Source organism: Chenopodium album, chromosome 1 (genome assembly GCF_948465745.1).
Source record: "Chenopodium album chromosome 1, dcCheAlbu1.1, whole genome shotgun sequence".
Classification (NCBI taxonomy): domain Eukaryota; kingdom Viridiplantae; phylum Streptophyta; class Magnoliopsida; order Caryophyllales; family Amaranthaceae; genus Chenopodium; species Chenopodium album.
This window is the reverse complement of record NC_137834.1, coordinates 543,027-561,961: the sequence shown is the minus strand read 5'-3', so window position 1 is coordinate 561,961 and position 18,935 is coordinate 543,027. Positions and strand designations below refer to the sequence as shown.

Below are 18,935 nucleotides of genomic sequence, written 5' to 3'. Positions count from 1 at the left end.
GCCTTGTATTAGGAAATTGGCAGGACAGTGAATGACAATGGCTGGTGTTGCGGCTGTTGTCCTTTTTGTTCATGGGCTCGAAGCCTCCGAGCCTCATAAGTACAATATGGTTACTGCAGAACACACTGTGGTGCAGTCTTTATCATCTGAAAGATTAGGCTAACCCGAAACTACATGACTCAATTAAAACAAGCCTTACCTATATATTGGCGGATCATGCATTCATTTTATGTGTAAAGTAACAAATCCTAACAAACATATTTATTTACTGTCAGTTCCGACCACAAAATGATGAGTAGATCCTTCTAACAATAGTTCTCATAACCAGATCTGTGGTTCAGTTTAGGATCATAAAACTATTGTTCAAGACTCAGTACTTTCGAGTCAGGTTTCTTGTTGTGTCAAGTTTTGACAGGTTTAAACCCCATTATTATGCGGTATAACATAGTGTTGCAATTTTCTGATGTAAAATGGTCAAAATTGCAAGAGTTGACATCTTACCACACCCAAGTACTAGAAGTGTTACATTGTGCTCGGACTTTCAGCTGTTTGGAATATATCTGAACACCAAATTGCAGTTTTGTTTCCAATTGCGCAGAATACAAAGTAAAGCCCTATAATGCCCAGATATAACCCCCCATAAATCTCCAGACCAATTCTTTAGATGCCCCTAAAATTTTCAAAACACTACTGTGATATGCAGTTTTCGGCTACTTACATATCTCAGAGGTATATCCTATCATTCTGCAATCCTGAGAACCACATATACCCAGCACCACAACAGCAGAAACAGTTGGTTTCAAGTAGTTCAAAGTTGCAATCATATACCTTTATGATTCATTGCTCAAGTCTCAAGATTTGGGAGTTTGATGAAATTTGAAGAAGAGGAACCAGTAACCCTTTTTTTTTCCTACATAAATGAACAAGTGGTACAATTCTTTGTTTTCCCATGTACAAAAGAATACATGTCAAAAACTCAAAATAATTAGATACTAGACTAGTGTACACAATCTACACATACAACAAAGTTACTAACAAATACAATAAAAACATAAATATTTCCCAGATATTTATGAGATTCTCGATTTCAAATATTCAACAATGTTCTCTATCTCTTGTATACTTGGCTCTTTCCTGTGTGTATCAGTTGCAAGGTCCCTGGGCCAAGATAAAATTCTGGCCAAGCAGATTCAAAGAAAGAATAGAGTATCCAACATATTGAAGGACATCTGTATCTGTATCTTGACTCTTAAATAATTTCTTTTGACACAAGTCTATGTAATTCTTTCTTCTTTTAACCTTAGAAGTGCTACAGGTTGTTGATGAGTATTTGTAAATTCTGTCTTACCAGCATAAGAATTGGTATTAACTGCTGAATTGTGTGGTCTCAGTTGTGATGAGCTGTTTGCTGTATTGTGGCTACTCATTCTAGCAGCTGGTACATCATGGTCATGCTTGCCTTCATAAGTTGTAATGACTGCTTTAGGGTCTGAGGCTGCACGTTCTACATGCTTACGCACATTGCATCCAGCATAAGTGCATTTATAATAACTCCTGTTGAGAAAGTACACATATGTCAGATGGATGTAGACTGTAAAACGAACGTAACTATTGGCAACTTCACTTAAGTGGTACATAAAATTACATGCCAAATAGATTATAATAATACAGGAGTAACTGGAAACATGAATGGATATTATAAATTCCGACACATTAAGGGCAATTCTACCCATAGATGATTCAAAGATGAACACCTTAATACCTTACACAACTACTGTTATTCAAAACTCGAATTCCCTTCTTGATTAGCCTGTTGCCAGGATCAGGCTTTCAGGACACCTATGCATGCACTTTTGGCAGACCCACCATTTTCTATATCTTTCTTGATGGTTTATCACACAGATATCCTACCATAACTTAACAATTCTATACAATCACATTACTAAAGACAATACGGAGTAAATGAAAATTACAGGGGAGAATGGTTTTGTTTGCATCATTGCACAATGCATGTACTATTGAATCTTCCTTAATCACATAGTATTAAATTTCAGCAAGGTTAATAATAGATCTCTCTCAATATTATATCGATATCCATGCATTTGAATTTTAACATCACACAAGACCTTGACACTACGGAAGAGAATTCACAGCTAACAAACACAATAGAAAATCTCTGGGAAAAAAATATACAATTAGGATTTCTTATAATTATTAGACAATAGCAATAATAAATTTATTTTGAAGGGGGGAGTTTACAGAAACTTGATCCTCATGGTTCCATATAAAGCTCTGAAATTGAATTTTGGTTTCAGATTTTCACAGTAACCTTACTAAAACCAACCAACAAATTCAAAAGATCCCTAATGCAACTGATTAGCTCACACCATCAGAACATTGATCAGTTCTCAAAACTAATACATATTCCTTACATGATAAGGTCATTTACCTATATCTTATCTTCTTAAAAGGCTCCGTGATAGCTAATACACAAAAGATAAGTTCAAAGAGAAGCAAGGCAGTATATTGGTCAATACAATAACAAAACCTCAAAACACTTCAGAGCATCAAGTACCCTCTTTTTCCAATTTTTTTCCTGTACTCCAGCCAGTTTGAGGAAACAACATTAGAAAATTGTATGCCTTTCCTATTCATGGCTCTTTTATCATGGGATCATATTTAAATTACTAAAGCTAGTGTATACCCCAAGCGACGCCTCGGATAGTAATTTTGTAATTTAAAAATACATATTCCTTGAAGGGTTGACATGCATTTGAAGTCTTCCTTAAGGTATTAAGTTGACAATGATAGTACCAGTCTCTATGGAGAGGTTAGACGTGAAATTTTTTGACTTGAACATGTCAAAGGCATTCTAAACTCAAACTACGCACATCATTTAATACCTAAACTAGCACAATAACAACAAGAAGTCGAAACCTTTTAGTATACTGGCAGCATAGAAATTAGCACTTTAACAACCTCACCCCAATGCCACATTGAGAACATAATAAGCAGCAATCACATGGAATATTTAACTAGCATCCTGACTCCAATTCAGGGACCAATTTTCATATAGTTGCAAATATTGCAATACAGAGCATTCATAATTAAAAAGCTAAAAGTTATGTTTGAGACTAAAGGACAGCTATATACAACCACAGAGCTAGAAAGTGCCTTCAGTTAAAACTTCCACTAAACCTCAACTATCTCCAATACAGTTATAAAGATGTAAGTTAAGCTTCAGCTATGGTGAAAGTACAGAAGAAAGGGAAAAGGGTTATTCGCCAACTCATTATCAGACAGCATATTCAGATAAATATAGTGAAGAAGTTGTAATTGATACATGCTCCTTGAAGGGATGGCAAGCAGATATTATAATACATGCAGCTTAATATCATAATGAGAAAATTGCAAAAATACAATCTAGACAAAAACTTGCAGCACAATGCACCAATTAATAAGGAGTTGTTTGGAAAGATAATTGATAACCTGTTGATTGTGCATCTGTATAGACTACAAATTGATATACTAGATTTATCAATCATTAAACAGGGAAGTTGAAAGTAACAGATACTTGCCATACTTCACAATAAGTATCATCATGCACAAAAAGGATCACTACCAAAAGCTCAAAATTGATAAAGGAATAGTGTTAACATTCGAAATAGTTCCTATATAGCGTGTAGTCACCCATATATTAACCGAAGAAAATTCACTTGCCTTGGATATGGGTTGCCTTTGACAACTTTCTGTCCATACTTGCGCCACCTATAACCATCATCCAGAAGATCAACTTCACTAGTTGTTTGAACTATAATTCTGGGTTCTGTAACTGTCCTATGTGAAGCTGCTTGCTCTGTAACCCGGACTTCAGTAATCCTTCGCAAGCAAGTGAAAAAGTCCGATCAGCACAAAATCAGGAAACCAAGGCATCAACAGTATATAAGTTCAATGCAGATACAATACATACCTTCTCTTGGCATTAGGTTCATCTTCATCCCCATCGGCTTCTCTAGTTCCACCATTGCCCACTTCCTCCTCATCACTAGATAATTGCTCTGTTGTAGCTTGGCTAGATTCTTGATCTCTTTTAGGCAACGAGTAAGCCATACTGTCACTATTGCTATTCAAGTTACTAGCTTGTGGCTGCGAAACAGACTCTGGGTTTCCTTGAGTTCCCAGATTTTCATTATTATTTCCGCTGTCCTTTGAACGTTTTTGTGGTGGCTGATGATTGTGCTGACCCTTGTAGATAATCTCGGTCACTTGGCCATCAAGAGAACGCTCCACTTTTTTCTTGACAGGACAACCAGCGTGTGTGCATTTGTAATAACTTCGTGGATACTCACTTCCTTTGACTTGCTTCTGTCCATATTTCCTCCAGTTGTAGCCATCATCAGCAGGCTTATCAACAATGATTGATGAGTAGTTTGATCTTTGATCAGAACCAGAAACTTGGGCTGACTCCTTAATATCTCTGGAATCATGTGCAGAAGATGTTATATTCTGTTGCACTGATGTATCGGGGGCAAAACCTGGAAATGGCTCTGATGCCGAAGGACCTAATGCTAATGAAGATTGAAAGCCACCTTGCATATGCAAATTAGCTTGGGCCTGCACAGCTTGTGCAGTAACCTGAGCTAATGCCTGCTGGTGAGACATCCCAAATGGGCCCTACAGACAAACATTCTATAATTAGAGGTACGGCTTCAAGTTTCAAGTTTCAACCATATGTGTCTTCCGTGATTTCCTAGTAGAATCAAAACAGTTTGTCCATGAAAGAATAATTAATCAAAGCCTCAAAGGGACATAGACTCTTTTCCCATGAAAGTTTTGATGAACACAAATATACATGTAAGAAAACTGTTTCCTTTTAATGTGCAAAATGACCGCCACAAACTCTTTAGCATGAAAATTTTGTCAACCAAACACTGAATACTTTTCATTGTGAAAATTGTGCTCATTTTTTTTGTAACAGAGATCCATCTACTTCCTGTGCTAAAGGGTTATGAGGCCTCATAAAAAGAATCAAATGCTTTTCAGTACAAACTACAACACACTTAATATACACAAACGAAAATTCAGCATGAACCAGTGTCTGAAACAGATTTATAATCACCTATAATTCACACTGCCTCTTACAAACAGAAAGACATTATTTTTAAGTACCCACATATATATATCTCTCAGCAAGCAAGCTTCATGAATCTACTACCGCGAATTCTACCTCATTTCTTGCTCAAATTCCGATATTTTTCTGAGTAATACCTTGGCATTTTACCAAAATTCACAAAATTTCTTTCAACGGGAGGTAGCAATCCATCATAAAATTCTTAAATATCAATTTTTAAAAAAGCAAATCATTTACTTTCGCCCCATTCACCATTCCCGAAATTAAACAAACCCACCATCAAAATTCATCATCATTATCAATTTATCATATTCATGATCATAATCATTCCCTTCAATCCCAACAAAAATAAAATTTCATGATTACATCTGTGTCTTATCAGCTTTAAACCCAAGTCCTCACTAAGTCAACTCTACATTTTGCTACCAAAAATCTTTCTTTACATTTTTTTTTTCGGCAAAATTACACAATCAACAAATTATTAGAAAACAAAAACAATAAAATCCAAAACTCATACAACAAACAATTATAAGAACCAACCTGTCCAGGAAACAAACCAGGCGAATCGAGCAAAGTAGCCGGACTAATCCCAGGAGAAAGCATAAAAAACCCTCCTCCTCCTCCGGCGCCGCCTTGCTGTGGCGGCGGTTGCGGCGGCGGAGAAATGAGCAAACCGGAAGGACGATTATCCTTAAACCGGACTTGGTCCGGTTCAGAGGGCGGTCGAGGGGAAGCAATAGCACCAGCTAAGAGCTGAGAGAAGGAGCGGCAGTCGGAATCAGGATCGTTCTCGGAGAAGAAATTGGACACCAGTGTCATCGGGCCAGGGCTGAGCCCGAAACCTGACCCGGTAAACAAGGACTCGATCCCGGCTCTAGAAGGTAGGGTTATCGTCGGCCGTTTCGACGACGTAGACGGTGGCGCCGGCGGTGGTTTAGCTGAGGATGGTGCGTCTTTGTTATCCGCCATTTTTGTTACTTCAATTATCTCTCTCCTCTTCTCGCACTTGCGCGGTTGTTTTTTTTTTTTTTCTTTTTTTTTTTCTTTTTTCTTCTGAGCAGGTGCTGCAAGAAAAATGAGAGAAAAGGTTGAAGTGCCTTTCTATGAGTTTCGATTTTTTTTTTTGTTTTTTAATTATATTTGTTTATTTATTTATCATAAAATGATCAAAGAGTACTTTTGGAAAAAACAAATTTTGGATCAAGGAGTAGATTACAAAACATTCAATGTACAGTAACATACACCAATGTCCTTTTATTTGTTTCTTTGATTTCTGTTAATGACTACGATTGCGGAGTTGTATAACACAAGTACTTCTTCCGTCTCATAATACAAAACATATTTGAGATTTTTCATATGAATTAAGAAAGTTGTAGATTCTTTAAAATTAAGGATTAGAAGTAATAGAAAGTAAGAAAAAGTCGTACATGGGAATAATTAAAGAGATAGAAAAGGAAGTGTTGAATAGTGTATACTTAAAACGAACGGATGATATATAAAAATACAAAAGTCAAATAATGTGCCCGAATATTAATATATTTCTATACATAATTAAAAAAAATATTATAGTCTTGTAAATAGTTATTTAATTCACCATATATTATATTAATATCAATTATTATCTAGTTTTTATTTATTAATAATTAAAAATATTATTAATTAAAGGGGTTTATATGCTTTTAAAAATAAAAAATTAAAAAAATAAAGGTTTATATTAATATACTCCGTACCTATTTAAAAGAAGCGTTTTAATTAAAACAAACAAGGCAATAGTGTATAGTATGTATTGAATCCAAGCATAGGATTGATTTTTGGATGATAGTGAGAAAACAGAAATTTTGATATAGAAAATGCCGTGGTTTTCATGTCTATGTGCTTTATTATGGGTTTATTTTGTTAGGCAACTGATTTTTAATTTTTATTTTTATTTTTTTCATTTTTAAAGGAGGCGGCTGAGCCTATGATTGAAAATGGTATTGGCAAGTGGCAACCTTGGTCCAATAATATTAGTATATTTTATATAATTTTATGTACTTCATTTTATTATCATTGTGGGGAGATCGCATGTAGCCACTAGTTATCGTGCGCAACTATAAAATGCAACGTGGTTCATAACTTGGCAACCCCATATTTTTGCCTCAATTCCCACGTCGTCCTACACAACTATCTTTCAGTATCCACTTTCCTTCGACTCTATATTTAATTTGAAACGGCTGAGTAGTTCAAGCGTTGTTCCAGAGTTGCTCTTTTTGTAGTTGTGAAAATGATAAATTTTCATAAGGTTTTTCAAAATTGAAATTGACATTGTCAACAAAGATCGTGAATTATTTTTTTGTTTTTCCCTTTGGTTAATTTTTCGGCAATTGGAATACTAATATAATACCCCCTTTGGTATTTTGACTTTTATGGATTTTTTTTAAAAGGTTTATTGAATTTGTTAAATATGGATAGTGGAGTATAAATTAAGGGTATGTTCTCATAGACTGAACTCAAGTGAACTGAGCTGAAATGAATATTTTATAAGAGAAGAAAATTAGGAGCTGAACTGAAAATAAAACGTATGAGAACATGCCCTAAGGATGGACAAATTTTATAAATAAACATGCGTAAAAAGGATGTGATTTCTCATTTCATAATTGACTAGCTCAAGAAGGAATTAAAAGCATAATAAAAGATCGAGGAAGAATGAGAAAATACAATTCAAGGTAGGGGTCGTTTGCTTCACGCAAGGTAAACAGAATGGAATGAACAAAGGCCAAAGGGAATGGGAAATAATGGAATGAAAGTACCTTATATTCTCTATGTTGTTTGTTTTAAAAACAAAGGGAAACAATCCCATCAGTCCTACCACCACAGAAACCACCCCACAACCATCACACAACCACCTAATTCATTCACTTTCCACCTTTTTCCAGCCACCATTCGTCCTCCAAACCACCCATCGCACCTCCCCCGCCACTCGTTGGCCCCCGCGCAGCTCTCCCCTCCCCCGAAAATCAGCCGCGAGAAACCCTAGAAACATCCCTTCCCCGATAAACATCCCTCACTCCCCGTGAAACCCGTCGTTTAACCCTCCCCAACCCTCGAATGGGGGAGGGCCAGCCAGTCGTTTTACAGTGAATGAGAAGATTTTTTTTTTGGTTTCTACGGGGATGGGGTTTCGGGAGTGCGGATGGCCGGCATGGGAAAGGGTGGTGCGGTGAGGGATGGGGGAGAGGAGGTGAGTGGTGAGTTGGTGACGTGGTTGGGCGTGGTGCGAGTTTCTAGTGATTTGGGTAGGTAGGAGGGTGGTGGTATGGTGGTGTAGTGGTGGCTAAGGAATGAGAATAGAAATACCTAGGGGGTAGAAAATCAATTTAGAAGGATTTGGGGGAATGATGGGGGTAAAGAGAATGGAAAAAAAAGGCCTAACATCGTAAATTTGTAAATAAACAATGAAAAATGTATACTGTTCATGATAGAACAATGCACATTTTTGGTAAATCACTAATGGTATCAGTGGTTTTACCATGAACGGATATGTATTTAATTTTCCATTTATTTACAAGTTTGTCATTTCACTTTTTTTTTTTTTTTGTTTAGAGAGCCTCAAAGGCAAGGGATGAGAATCGATTTTAAGATCAGCCAGAATCAAAGGGGCTCTAACCACTTGAGCTATCTCTCATTCTCAAAGTCTCAAGTTTGTCATTTTCCTGAAACGCCTAGTCGTATTCATAAAACCTATTAAGGGTATTGTCGTCATTTAGCTCAAGACTCACATCAAAGAAAGCAGGGAAAGCATGTCCTTTTCCTACGGAGCAAATCTGAGTGATAAACTGCTAAAATTCCAGCATTTAAACTGAAGCACAATTTCACTGATTTTACACAAAATCAACCTCGATTTTCATGGAGAAAGGCAATGCTACGCCACTCACTAAACCACTTCGATGCATCGTCAAGCTCGGTCTTTTTTCTCTCCTCCTTTTATTTCATACTTTACTCATTTTAATTAGCTTTATTCATGTTAATTATGGACAATGAACTAAACTAAGATGGGAAGTGGGTTGGTTGTGTTTTAATCCGATTGAGATTTGTAAATGCCCGATTAGTTTAGTTGGTTAAAGTCTCGGGTGGGAATATGGGGGTACCCACAAATTTGGGTTGAATCTCGTCTACATCATTGACCTTTGTGGCTCTATATGCATTGATTGGGTTTATAACAAGTCAAGAATAAGATGTGGGTTTTTGAAGTTGGCATGTTTGATCTTCTTTGATCAGTTTAAATACTAGAAATGAAATATGGTATTTTGTGTTGGTTGCTATGATTTCTAAGAAATTGATTCAGATTTTTTAGTTGTCAAGTTTAGTGGTAAATTTGTACTCAAGACTTAGGATTGAATCCCACCTACATCATTGAACTTTTTAGGCTCCGTATGCATTAATTAAATAGATTTATTCGGTTAAAAACTAGAATAGGATGTGTGTTTTTGAAGTTGGCATGTATGGTCAGTTTAAATACTGGAATTGAGATATGGTATTCTATGTTGGTTGCTATGATTTATTAAAAAATGATTTAGATTTTGTTTGTTGTCAAGTTTAGGAGGTGCAGCAATTACTTGCAAGAATGAATTGGAGAAGATAAATGAAGAAAATTTGAGAGCGGTTTCGATACACTTGAGAGAAGCAATGATGTCTGGTGAAATTGTGGATATGGATTGGAGTAAAAGGCCTGGGAAAGCAGATGTTTCTGTAGATGTAGATGGCATTTCAGATCAAATAACATTGGAGTCCAGCAACTTTGTTGTTGTTCATGGAGCTGGTTCGTTAACTCGTTTTGATGACCCTTTTGTTTTGGATGCATTATTCAACTGGAAGACTTGATTGTTGCCATTCTATTTATATTTAGTAGTTGATTAGAAATGTTGGCTATGTTGCATCTTAAGTAGGTTACATCAAATACAGATTATTCTCGAGCCTTGACCAGTATATTTGAATCTTGATTACTTGTTTCTGTGTGTTATAGTTTGCTTTGATCATTTATGTGGTTGAACTCGATTAAGCTTTCACCTGTTTATAGAATAATGCCTTGAGGGGAGAAAAGGTATGAGACTATGAGATCTGAGATATCATTGAAAGTGAACTAAGGAAGGTAGATGTGCTGTGCATTTTAATATCCGAAAAGTCATCTGAAATCAGTGGCATTTATCATTGGGAAGCCTTTATAGTGTATAGTCTTGGTAGATTGTGGTTTGTGACAAGCTAGTGGACCAGAAGTCATATGGTCTCTGTGCTATAATGCAAAACTGGTCATAACAAGAGACATTTCTTCCATATTTCAAAACGATTAACTCAGGTTTTAGTAGCTATGCATTTGTTCTGTTTTATTTCGACATTGATGAGGTGGATTGTAGTGAACTAGTGAACATTTATTAGTTATAAAGTTCATCAAGTATTGTAATTCTAACGCTTGACGTAGTGAGCTTTCATATATTCTATGTGCATGCCTCTTTGGTATCCTAAGTATATGAACCTTCCTGCTTATATAGGCTCATTCGGTCATTTTCAAGCCAGCAAATCAGGGGCACACAAGGGAGGATTGGATCAGTCTCTTGTCAAAGCCGGCTTTGTTGCGACCAGAATTTCAGTAAGTGTTGTTGAATTCCCCCTAAATTTGCAGCAAGATATAAGTTTGTCCATTAGTTTGTAGTTGCTAAATTCTTGAAAAAGCTCAGTCAAAGTATAAAAACTTGTGCCTGATGTGGCTATCTTTCTAAGCTGCCTTGACTAGCGCATATTAAAGCTTTTCATATGGTGGTTTTTTAAGAGTATCATTAGTTTCTTTTTTACAGGTCACATCACTCAATCTTGAAATTGTGAGGGCACTAGCTCGAGGTAAATTTAGTGTAGCAGTAATTTCAATATATCTTGATTGCCTTTTATTTTATATTCCTGGTTAAGTGGAGGTGTATATATTAACCTACTTTTTAAGAAAAAAAATCGAGGGAATGGCTGGAACCATTGGAAATTCTATGAAAAGCTTGGATATTGAAGTTTATTCATTCTGTACCAGTCTAGTTAGTATTAAAACCTTACAATAGAAATACACTCTTTATTTCTTGTGGTTTAAAACACTCCGTTTCCAAAAAGTTTGAAACTGTAAATAAACATTGATACCAAGAAGAATACAGCTTCTTGATCTGTGCTACGACTGCTACCTATTTGTTTGGGAGGGAAAAGTTGTTGGATGGCGAAAAGGGATTCTCGTTTTGCAAATTAAACTATATTTGCTGCTCTTAAGTTTGTTGCAAAACACTTAAGCCTCAAATTATTTTACATACATCCATATCTTCAACAAAGTGCTTCATATAAGTACTTGAAGGAATATTACGTATGAGCTTGAGTAAAAGATATGGTGATTAACTAACTTGCTGCTCTGTTACAGAGGGTATCCCTTCAGTTGGAATATCTCCATTTTCGGGTGGATGGACAACGTTTCAGAGAAATGTTAGTGACTATTGATAATGTCAATTTTTGTAACTCATATGCTTTTCTCCTGCAAACATACCTTTAGACATGATTACTCCATAAACCTAATTTAATCAATGCAGCATTGTATATACAGGTTGCTTCCGCTGATGTCACAACGGTGGCTAAAACTATTGACTCTGGTTTCATCCCTGTAAGTCCAATGTTCGTATGCTGTTACTGTGCCAAAGATAACACCAACAAATAGCATTTTTCTTCTTTGACATGTAGTTGTTGGTGTATTCAAGCTGCCATTTAAAAATCTTGATTGATACATGCATGACCATTAATATTGTCTTGATTACTAGGTCCTGCATGGGGATGCAGTGCTTGATCATTCACAGGTTTGTCATCATATGTCTAGCTCTTTACTTTACCTGTTTAAAATAATGTTCTTGTGCTTGCTTACATGATTATACCTACAGGGTTGCACAATTTTGAGTGGGGATGTTATTATACGGCATATTGCAGAAATCTTGAAGCCTGAATATGTTGTTTTCCTTGTATCCCTTTTGTTGGTGTATATCTTTTGTGAAGATGGTCTACTAAAACTCTTGCGTAAAAGGTTTAAGTATGAAATTGGCATTTGATGCCAAAATTTTTCTGTTTATTAGCTTTGTTTCCATCAGATCTTGAATGTTGTCTCCCTTCACTGTGACATTTTAAACATGTGTTGTTGATCAGTAAATGATTAATCATCTGAAAACATAGCTACCTAATGCTCTAGTATGAGATTGGGTATGATTATGCAGTTCACTACCTAATATGTTAAATTAAGCCAAGAATATACCACTTGATTAGCATTGTTTCAGCAAACAGTTCATAAAAGTTTTCCTATACAATCATTTATCAAGACAGATGTTTTTGGTGTATATGACCGTCCACCATCAGAACCTGATGCAATGTTGTTAAAAGAGATAGGTAAGCAGTCTCTGGGGGAATGCACTGTTCTGTGACTTTTCTCAGTTGAAAGTTAGATGTGAGTAATCATTATGATGTTTCTACACAAAGCATGATCTATTTTAGTTTCTAACAGCTGTTGATGAAGAAGGAAGCTGGCGTGTTGTGAATCCGTCCCCAAAATCTATAAATGAACAAGGTATATGATTTGCAGGATGATTTAATTTCTGAACAATGCTGGAAAGATAAATTCTCAGTGCTTTGGAATGTTTCTGAGTATTGACTTATCATGGATCATACTATAGAATGCTATACAACCATTGAAATTTATGATAATTCTGTTAGGATCCTTTCATCTCTTTCTGTGAATAGTTGAAGCCTAAGAAACTACACTGAGAATCTGTAGAGTGATTTAATGCATGAAGGAATTTGAGAAGACATCAGTGGACTGAATAATTGAACACTGATTTCTGTTTATTTATTTATTTTGTCTACTGTTCAATCTTATACTATTTCAAATTTTCATCTAATTGAAATATACGAAGACAGTTACTACTCAGTATGCAGTGCATACAGGCAGCTACTGTATTTAATGAGTTCATCTTGTTCATCTTATCATGAAATCTGTAACAGTTGAAATCAATTTGTGCTTGTCTCACCTGGTTTTTAATCAAATTTCCATAGTGCCTGGTTTCAGTTGCTTTCCTGTTTACACTGAAAATGTGCTCTTACATAGTAGTTGCAAATGATAAGCAATAATTGAATGTTTGTGGGAGGAGAGACAGGGATTTTGGGGAACATGGTGGCTTCTTACTTAGATCTCTTTGTAGTAAACCTATTGATAAATTCTTCTGCTCTAATAAATGAGTCGGGGGAAATTTCACATGTAGCCCCCATGAAGAATAAAAAGTGATATGCTTCTCATCCAGTTATTGTGTTATACAGTTGAGATAACTGTTGCTGCTCATGATACAACCGGAGGCATGGTGACCAAAATTTCCGAAGCAGCAGCTATTGCAAAACTTGGTATTGATGTATATATCGTAAAGGTAAACACTTCTTCCCACTTGTGAGATTCTATCTAAGCCAATTGAACATTTTCCAGTGATTATGAGTAAAGCTTGCTGCAAAAGTATCTGGAGGGGCTAGTGAAATCTAATTTTGAATCCACCTATCTTTCTCTTTGTTATAAACTACCCAAAAGGGCCCAAACCACAAAACTCTCCCCCCCCCCCCCCCCCCCCCCTCCTTCCAAAAATGGGTTCCCAGGGGTTTGAGAATCAATATTGGCTGTAACTTCTTTGCCTTTAACTCAATATCGCAAGTGTTGTCGTTTGAAATATCTTTGTCTGCTGCAGGCAGCCACAGATCATTCCTTGAAGGCCTTAAAAGGGGAAGTAAAAGGGAAAATTCCTGATGATTGGATGGGTACAGCCATCCGTTTTATGAGAAAATAATTATCAACAGCTTGTCATGTGCATCAGAGGCAGCATGATCATATATAATCCGTTACCTCTGGTAATCACTGACTACCATATACCTAAGCATAACATCCTTGACTCTGTCTGCAATTTCATAACTCATAAATCAGCGAAACTCACCATTTTTGGACAGTAACCCTTTTTGGTATTTCCCCTATGTAACCCGCGGAAACTGTTTGCTTTGCTAGAGGGAACCATAGCATGAATCAATAAGCATACAAAGTGGATTGTTTTTATTAGGGTCATCTCAAAATGCAGTTTGTGTCTCTACTGTATCAAACTATAGCCACAATTAAGTGATAATTTATGTTCATTACAATTTGTTGACATTCTGAAGTTTTGCAGTTTTTGTAGATAGTTAAGTTTTGATAGAGAATTCGAGCATAATGGACTTAAACCAAATCGTTATAGCAAAGTAAAAAAAAAAAAAAAAAAAAAAAAAATTATGTGAATGGAGAGAGTGCCACTCCTAGTGGAATATCAATATTGATATGTGACATAATGAGGGACAAAAGTTATGTTATAAATGTAGAACCTGACTTATCAGTGTTTGTATTTATAACATTCAAAGGAATCATATTAATCTAGTTAATGTTTGAAAATTGTAATTGTAACTTTGTAAGTAATATAGGTACCAGGTGAATATAAAAAAAAAAAAAAAAAAAAAAAAAAGTAATTTTGAGTTCATGAGAAAATATTTTTGGTAGGAATCACATGAAAGTTGTCATTCTGAAAGGAAGCTACAGTATTCTGTAGATACAATAGTCTTTGATGTGCTTGATATATCTGGACCACTGTAAATTTATAGATTTCCCTGAGCCTGGTCATCTTCTTTCTTCTTAAGGAGGAGCTGCACAAACCCTTCAAGTGCTTCATCAATGTCATCGCTTTTCATCAGTTCCTCTGCTGCTGCTGCAGGGGTAACTTGTACCTCTTTGATCAGCTCTTCAATCTGAGTGAACAAAGGGTGGCTACTGATGTTGAGATAGTTAGAGGCTAAGACTGTAAACCCAACAAAAGTTAAATAAGACAAATGAATGTGCATGTCCATTCGGCCTGGTCTTATCAAAGCTGGATCAAGCCTCTCCTTGAAGTTGGTTGTGAACACAATGATCCTCTCATCCCCACAACTTGACCACAGCCCATCAATGAAGTTCAACAGCCCTGCCAGAGGTAATGAATGGTCATCTCCTGAGCCTTCATTATTGTAGTTTATATCTGCAATGCAGTCTTCACCAATACCACTAGATGCCTGATGTTGCCTGTTCTGCAACTTGTTGGTGCTGCAATCTATGTCCTCGATCACTATTATGGACCGATTGGAAGTGGAGACCAACAATTGCCTAAAATCCAAGTTGTACCTCATCTTGGAGAGGTCAAAGTCATATATGTGGAACTTTAGATAGTTTGCCATGGCAGCAACCAAGCTAGATTTCCCGGTCCCTGGAGGTCCATGCAGCAAGTAACCCCTCTTCCAGACTTTACCCACACGGCGATAAAAATCCCTCCTCCTCACAAACCTATCCAAATCCGCAATGAGTGCCCTTTTAACCTCGGGCTCCATGGCTAATGTGTCAAATGTTGATGGATGTTGAAGGTTGATTGATGACTCAGAATCATGGAATTCCCCGAGCTGGTAGAGCTTAACTACTCTGTTTTCTTCATGGATTCTTTTTGCAGTTTTTAACACAAAAGGAATGTATCTCCCTAGAACCTTCTCCTTGTGTTGCTTGTGAAAATTCAACTCCATGGATCTATGCACTTTCATTTGTGATTCCTCGCTTCTGATCAGCATCACCCACCTCAATGTGATCCCTTCAAAGGAATCGAGGATTTCCTCTCCTTTGTCAATGCTGACTGAGAAGTCTTTATCTCTCACTGCTTTGCTCAACTTTAGCCGCTTATTCGAGTGGTTGATTTTAGTGCTCAAGTAGGCCTGGGCTGCTTCATATACTTGGTTCTGCGTGAGCCCGTCACATTGCTCATCAATGCTAAGTGTCAGGATTTCTTTTTCTGTTGAAAGAACTTGGAATAGTTTCCCAAGTTTCGTAACAAACTTTTCTTGGAGGTTTTGAGGGATTATTTGGTATGTGATGCTTTGGAATTCATTTAACACAGTTTTCACCACCATCACCGATGCTGCAAAAGCTGTATAGGCTGATACTACGGATGTGGCCGAAGGCAGATTTGTAGCCATAGGTTTTAATGCTTAGGTGTGATACTACTGATGTTGCTGAAGGCAGTTTTTAGGCTAAAATATATAGGCTCCACTACAAACAGAGAAGAAAATGTGAATTAGAGAATTAGTTTTGTGAAATCAGAGTCCAGTAGCTAGACAATATATACACTACTAAATTATAGACAAGAAAAAGCTTCTGTAACAAGACTTGCATAAAATATTACTCGTATTAAGAAATTAATAATGTAGAAGAGAGGTTTCAAAGCTTCTCTAACAAGATTTAATTTCCATCACCTGACACCATAAACAAAGTCAACTATGTTTGCAAGTATCTTATTATTATTTTTAATATCATGCTGTGTTTTGGTAACACCTTTGATAAATGACAGGTTACCACCCTGCTTGTTCTTTCATGAAGAACTGGGTTGACTGCGATTTCTACTGCAGCTTGGTAGTCGAGAACAAAAACACTTGATCTCATGATACTGCAACTGCAAGTACCTGAGAGCTCTCTTGGAGTCTTGGTTGTTTCATAAATCGACTAAGCACCTGGACCGTGAAGCTATTGTCAGGGCTTATACTCTTATTGCAGTCAAGTAGATCATTTTGTCAAGTTTTTGATAAGCTTCTCTTTTCGGAAGAGGTTTATGCCTCTACACTGAATTCGTTGCATGCATCCATTGTGCGTGTATTACAGTTGCATAACCTGACATAATCATCTTAGAAATGATGGGTTTAAACATGAACCTATAATATGTCCTGTTATTATACATTCTACAAATCACGTTGAACATAATCTAGTTGATGTGAACAATTAGGATTTCAAGTAGCAGTACATATTTAAGGAATAAATACTCTTAACTTCTCATCTGAAAGAGAGATACAATGCTCTAAAGATGCAGTGAAAATTTTAACTGTGCTAATTGATAACTTCTGTACCAATTTGCATTTGTAGATTTTCCTGAACCTGTTTGCCTTTTTCCTTCTTAAGGAGGAGCTGCACAAACCCTTGAAGCACTTCATCAATATCATCGCTTTTCATCAGCTCCTGTGCAGCTTCTGCAGGGGTAACTTGTACCTCTTTCAACAGCTCTTCAATCTGCGCAAACAAAGCATGGCTACTGATGTTGAGGTAGTTGGATGATAAGATCTTAAATCCACCAAAAGTCAAATAAGACATATGAATGTGCACATCCATTCGGCCTGGCCTTATCAAAGCCGGATCAAGCCTCTCCTTGTAATTGGTTGTAAACACGATGATCCTCTCATCTCCACAACTTGACCACAGCCCATCAATGAAGTTCAACAGCCCCGCAAGTGGTACTGTTTGGTCATCTCCTGAACCTTCATTAGTTAGCCTGTTATGGAACTTGGTATAGCTACAATCAATGTCCTCGATCACTATTATGGACCGATTGGTTGTGGAAACCAACAATCGTCTAAAATCCATGCTCTGCTTCATCCTGGAGAGGTCAAAGTCGTAAATGTGGAACTTTAGGTAGTTTGCCATGGCAGCAACCAAGCTCGATTTCCCGGTCCCTGGAGGTCCGTGCAGCAAATAACCCCTCTTCCATACCTTTCCGACACGGTGATAAAACTCCCTTCTCCTCACAAACTTATCAAGATCATCAATGAGTGCCCTTTTAACCTCAGGCTCCATGGCTAACGTGTCGAATGTTGATGGATGATGGAGGTTGGTTGACGACGAATCATCATAGGGATCTCCCATTTTGTAGAGCTTAACTACTCTGCTTTCATCCTGAATTTTTTTAGCTGTTTCTAACACAAAAGGAATGTATCTCCCTAAAACCTTCTCCTTGTGTTGCTTGTTGAAACTCAACTCCATGGACATCATGTTCACTTTATGACCCATATGTCCTTGGGATAGCTCGTCGCACACGAGCTTGACCCATCTCAACGTGATCCCTTCAAATGAATCAAGGATCACCTCCCCTTTGTCAATGCTGACTGAGAGGTCTTTATCTCTCGGGGCTTTGCTCAATTTAAGGCGCTTGTTCGAGTGGTTGATTTTGGTGCTCAAGTAGGTATGGGCAGCTTCATAGACTTCGTTCTTGGTGAGGGAGTCACAGTGCTTGCTGATGTTAATGGTCAAGATTTCTTCATCTGTAAAACGAATTTTCAAAAGTTGGCTGACTTTCACAATCATCTTTTCTTGAAGGGTTTGAGGGATGACTTGGTTTGCGATGTTTCGAACTTCGTTGAGCATTGTTTTCACCACCATTATCGACGCTGCGAAAGCGGTGTAGGCTGATAATACAGAGGTGGCTGAAGGCATATTTGGAGCCATGGAATCAATTGATGGAGAAGAGCTATACTGTATTTCTTGTTTTGTTTTTAGGCTAAGAAATGTAAGGTAAAACTAACTCGTGACTTTCATACAATTTTAACAAGGCATTTCTCTTAATGCACAAGGCTTCAAAAACTACCGCGTTTTTTTCTTATTGTACGTAAATAGTACATTTGATTGAGTTGGAAAGTGTTCTTTCTAAGTTGGAAAGGTGTCATTAGCTTTGTTTTATCTGTCTTCTTTTGCAGATATTGCAGACATTGCAATTATTTTTTTACCACATATTTTCCTACAACACTTCCTGCTTCAAGCTGGCTTGAGGAAAGCCTCTAGTTAACATCACTCAATGAAGATTATCTAATAAAATATTATACCGTTATAAAGCAATTCAATTTAATAGTCCAAATGATTTATTATATTCTACTCTCTCCG

General features: G+C 36.8%; 2 protein-coding genes and 2 pseudogenes across 5 annotated transcripts; 1 reads left to right on the top strand and 3 right to left on the bottom strand.

Moving 5' to 3' along the window:
* Nucleotides 1-875: 875 nt before the first annotated feature.
* Nucleotides 876-6,286, bottom strand: LOC145639048 (putative WRKY transcription factor 3). Its single transcript, XM_081690160.1, has 4 exons — nt 5,672-6,286; nt 3,971-4,674; nt 3,721-3,879; nt 876-1,554 (listed from the first exon to the last, which is right to left on the bottom strand). Exons 1-4 carry the CDS (start codon nt 6,098-6,100, stop codon nt 1,275-1,277), a joined length of 1,572 nt encoding a protein of 523 aa, XP_081546286.1. The 5' UTR covers nt 6,101-6,286; the 3' UTR covers nt 876-1,274.
* A 2,597-nt stretch (nt 6,287-8,883) lies between these two features.
* On the top strand, nt 8,884-17,304 carry LOC145639035 (isopentenyl phosphate kinase-like). Of its 4 annotated transcripts, XR_014114809.1 has the most exons (14): nt 8,884-9,074; nt 9,711-9,929; nt 10,657-10,754; nt 10,960-11,002; nt 11,553-11,614; nt 11,733-11,789; nt 11,944-11,979; nt 12,061-12,138; nt 12,490-12,556; nt 12,672-12,734; nt 13,481-13,584; nt 13,894-14,053; nt 16,585-16,838; nt 17,187-17,304. XR_014114809.1 is itself a non-coding variant. In XM_081690136.1 (12 exons), the coding sequence occupies exons 1-12, from the start codon at nt 9,017-9,019 to the stop codon at nt 13,990-13,992; spliced, it is 984 nt and encodes a 327-aa protein (XP_081546262.1). In that variant the 5' UTR covers nt 8,884-9,016; the 3' UTR covers nt 13,993-14,459. The 4 variants fall into 4 exon arrangements, 1 of the variants encoding a protein (XP_081546262.1); XR_014114808.1 differs by lacking the exon at nt 17,187-17,304 and having other exon boundaries at nt 16,585-16,921; XR_014114811.1 differs by lacking the exons at nt 16,585-16,838; nt 17,187-17,304 and adding an exon at nt 14,861-14,997.
* On the bottom strand, nt 14,509-16,203 carry LOC145639025 (AAA-ATPase At3g50940 pseudogene; annotated as a pseudogene).
* LOC145639016 (AAA-ATPase At3g50940 pseudogene) lies at nt 16,982-18,633 on the bottom strand (annotated as a pseudogene).
* Between the last annotated feature and the right edge of the window lie 302 nt (nt 18,634-18,935).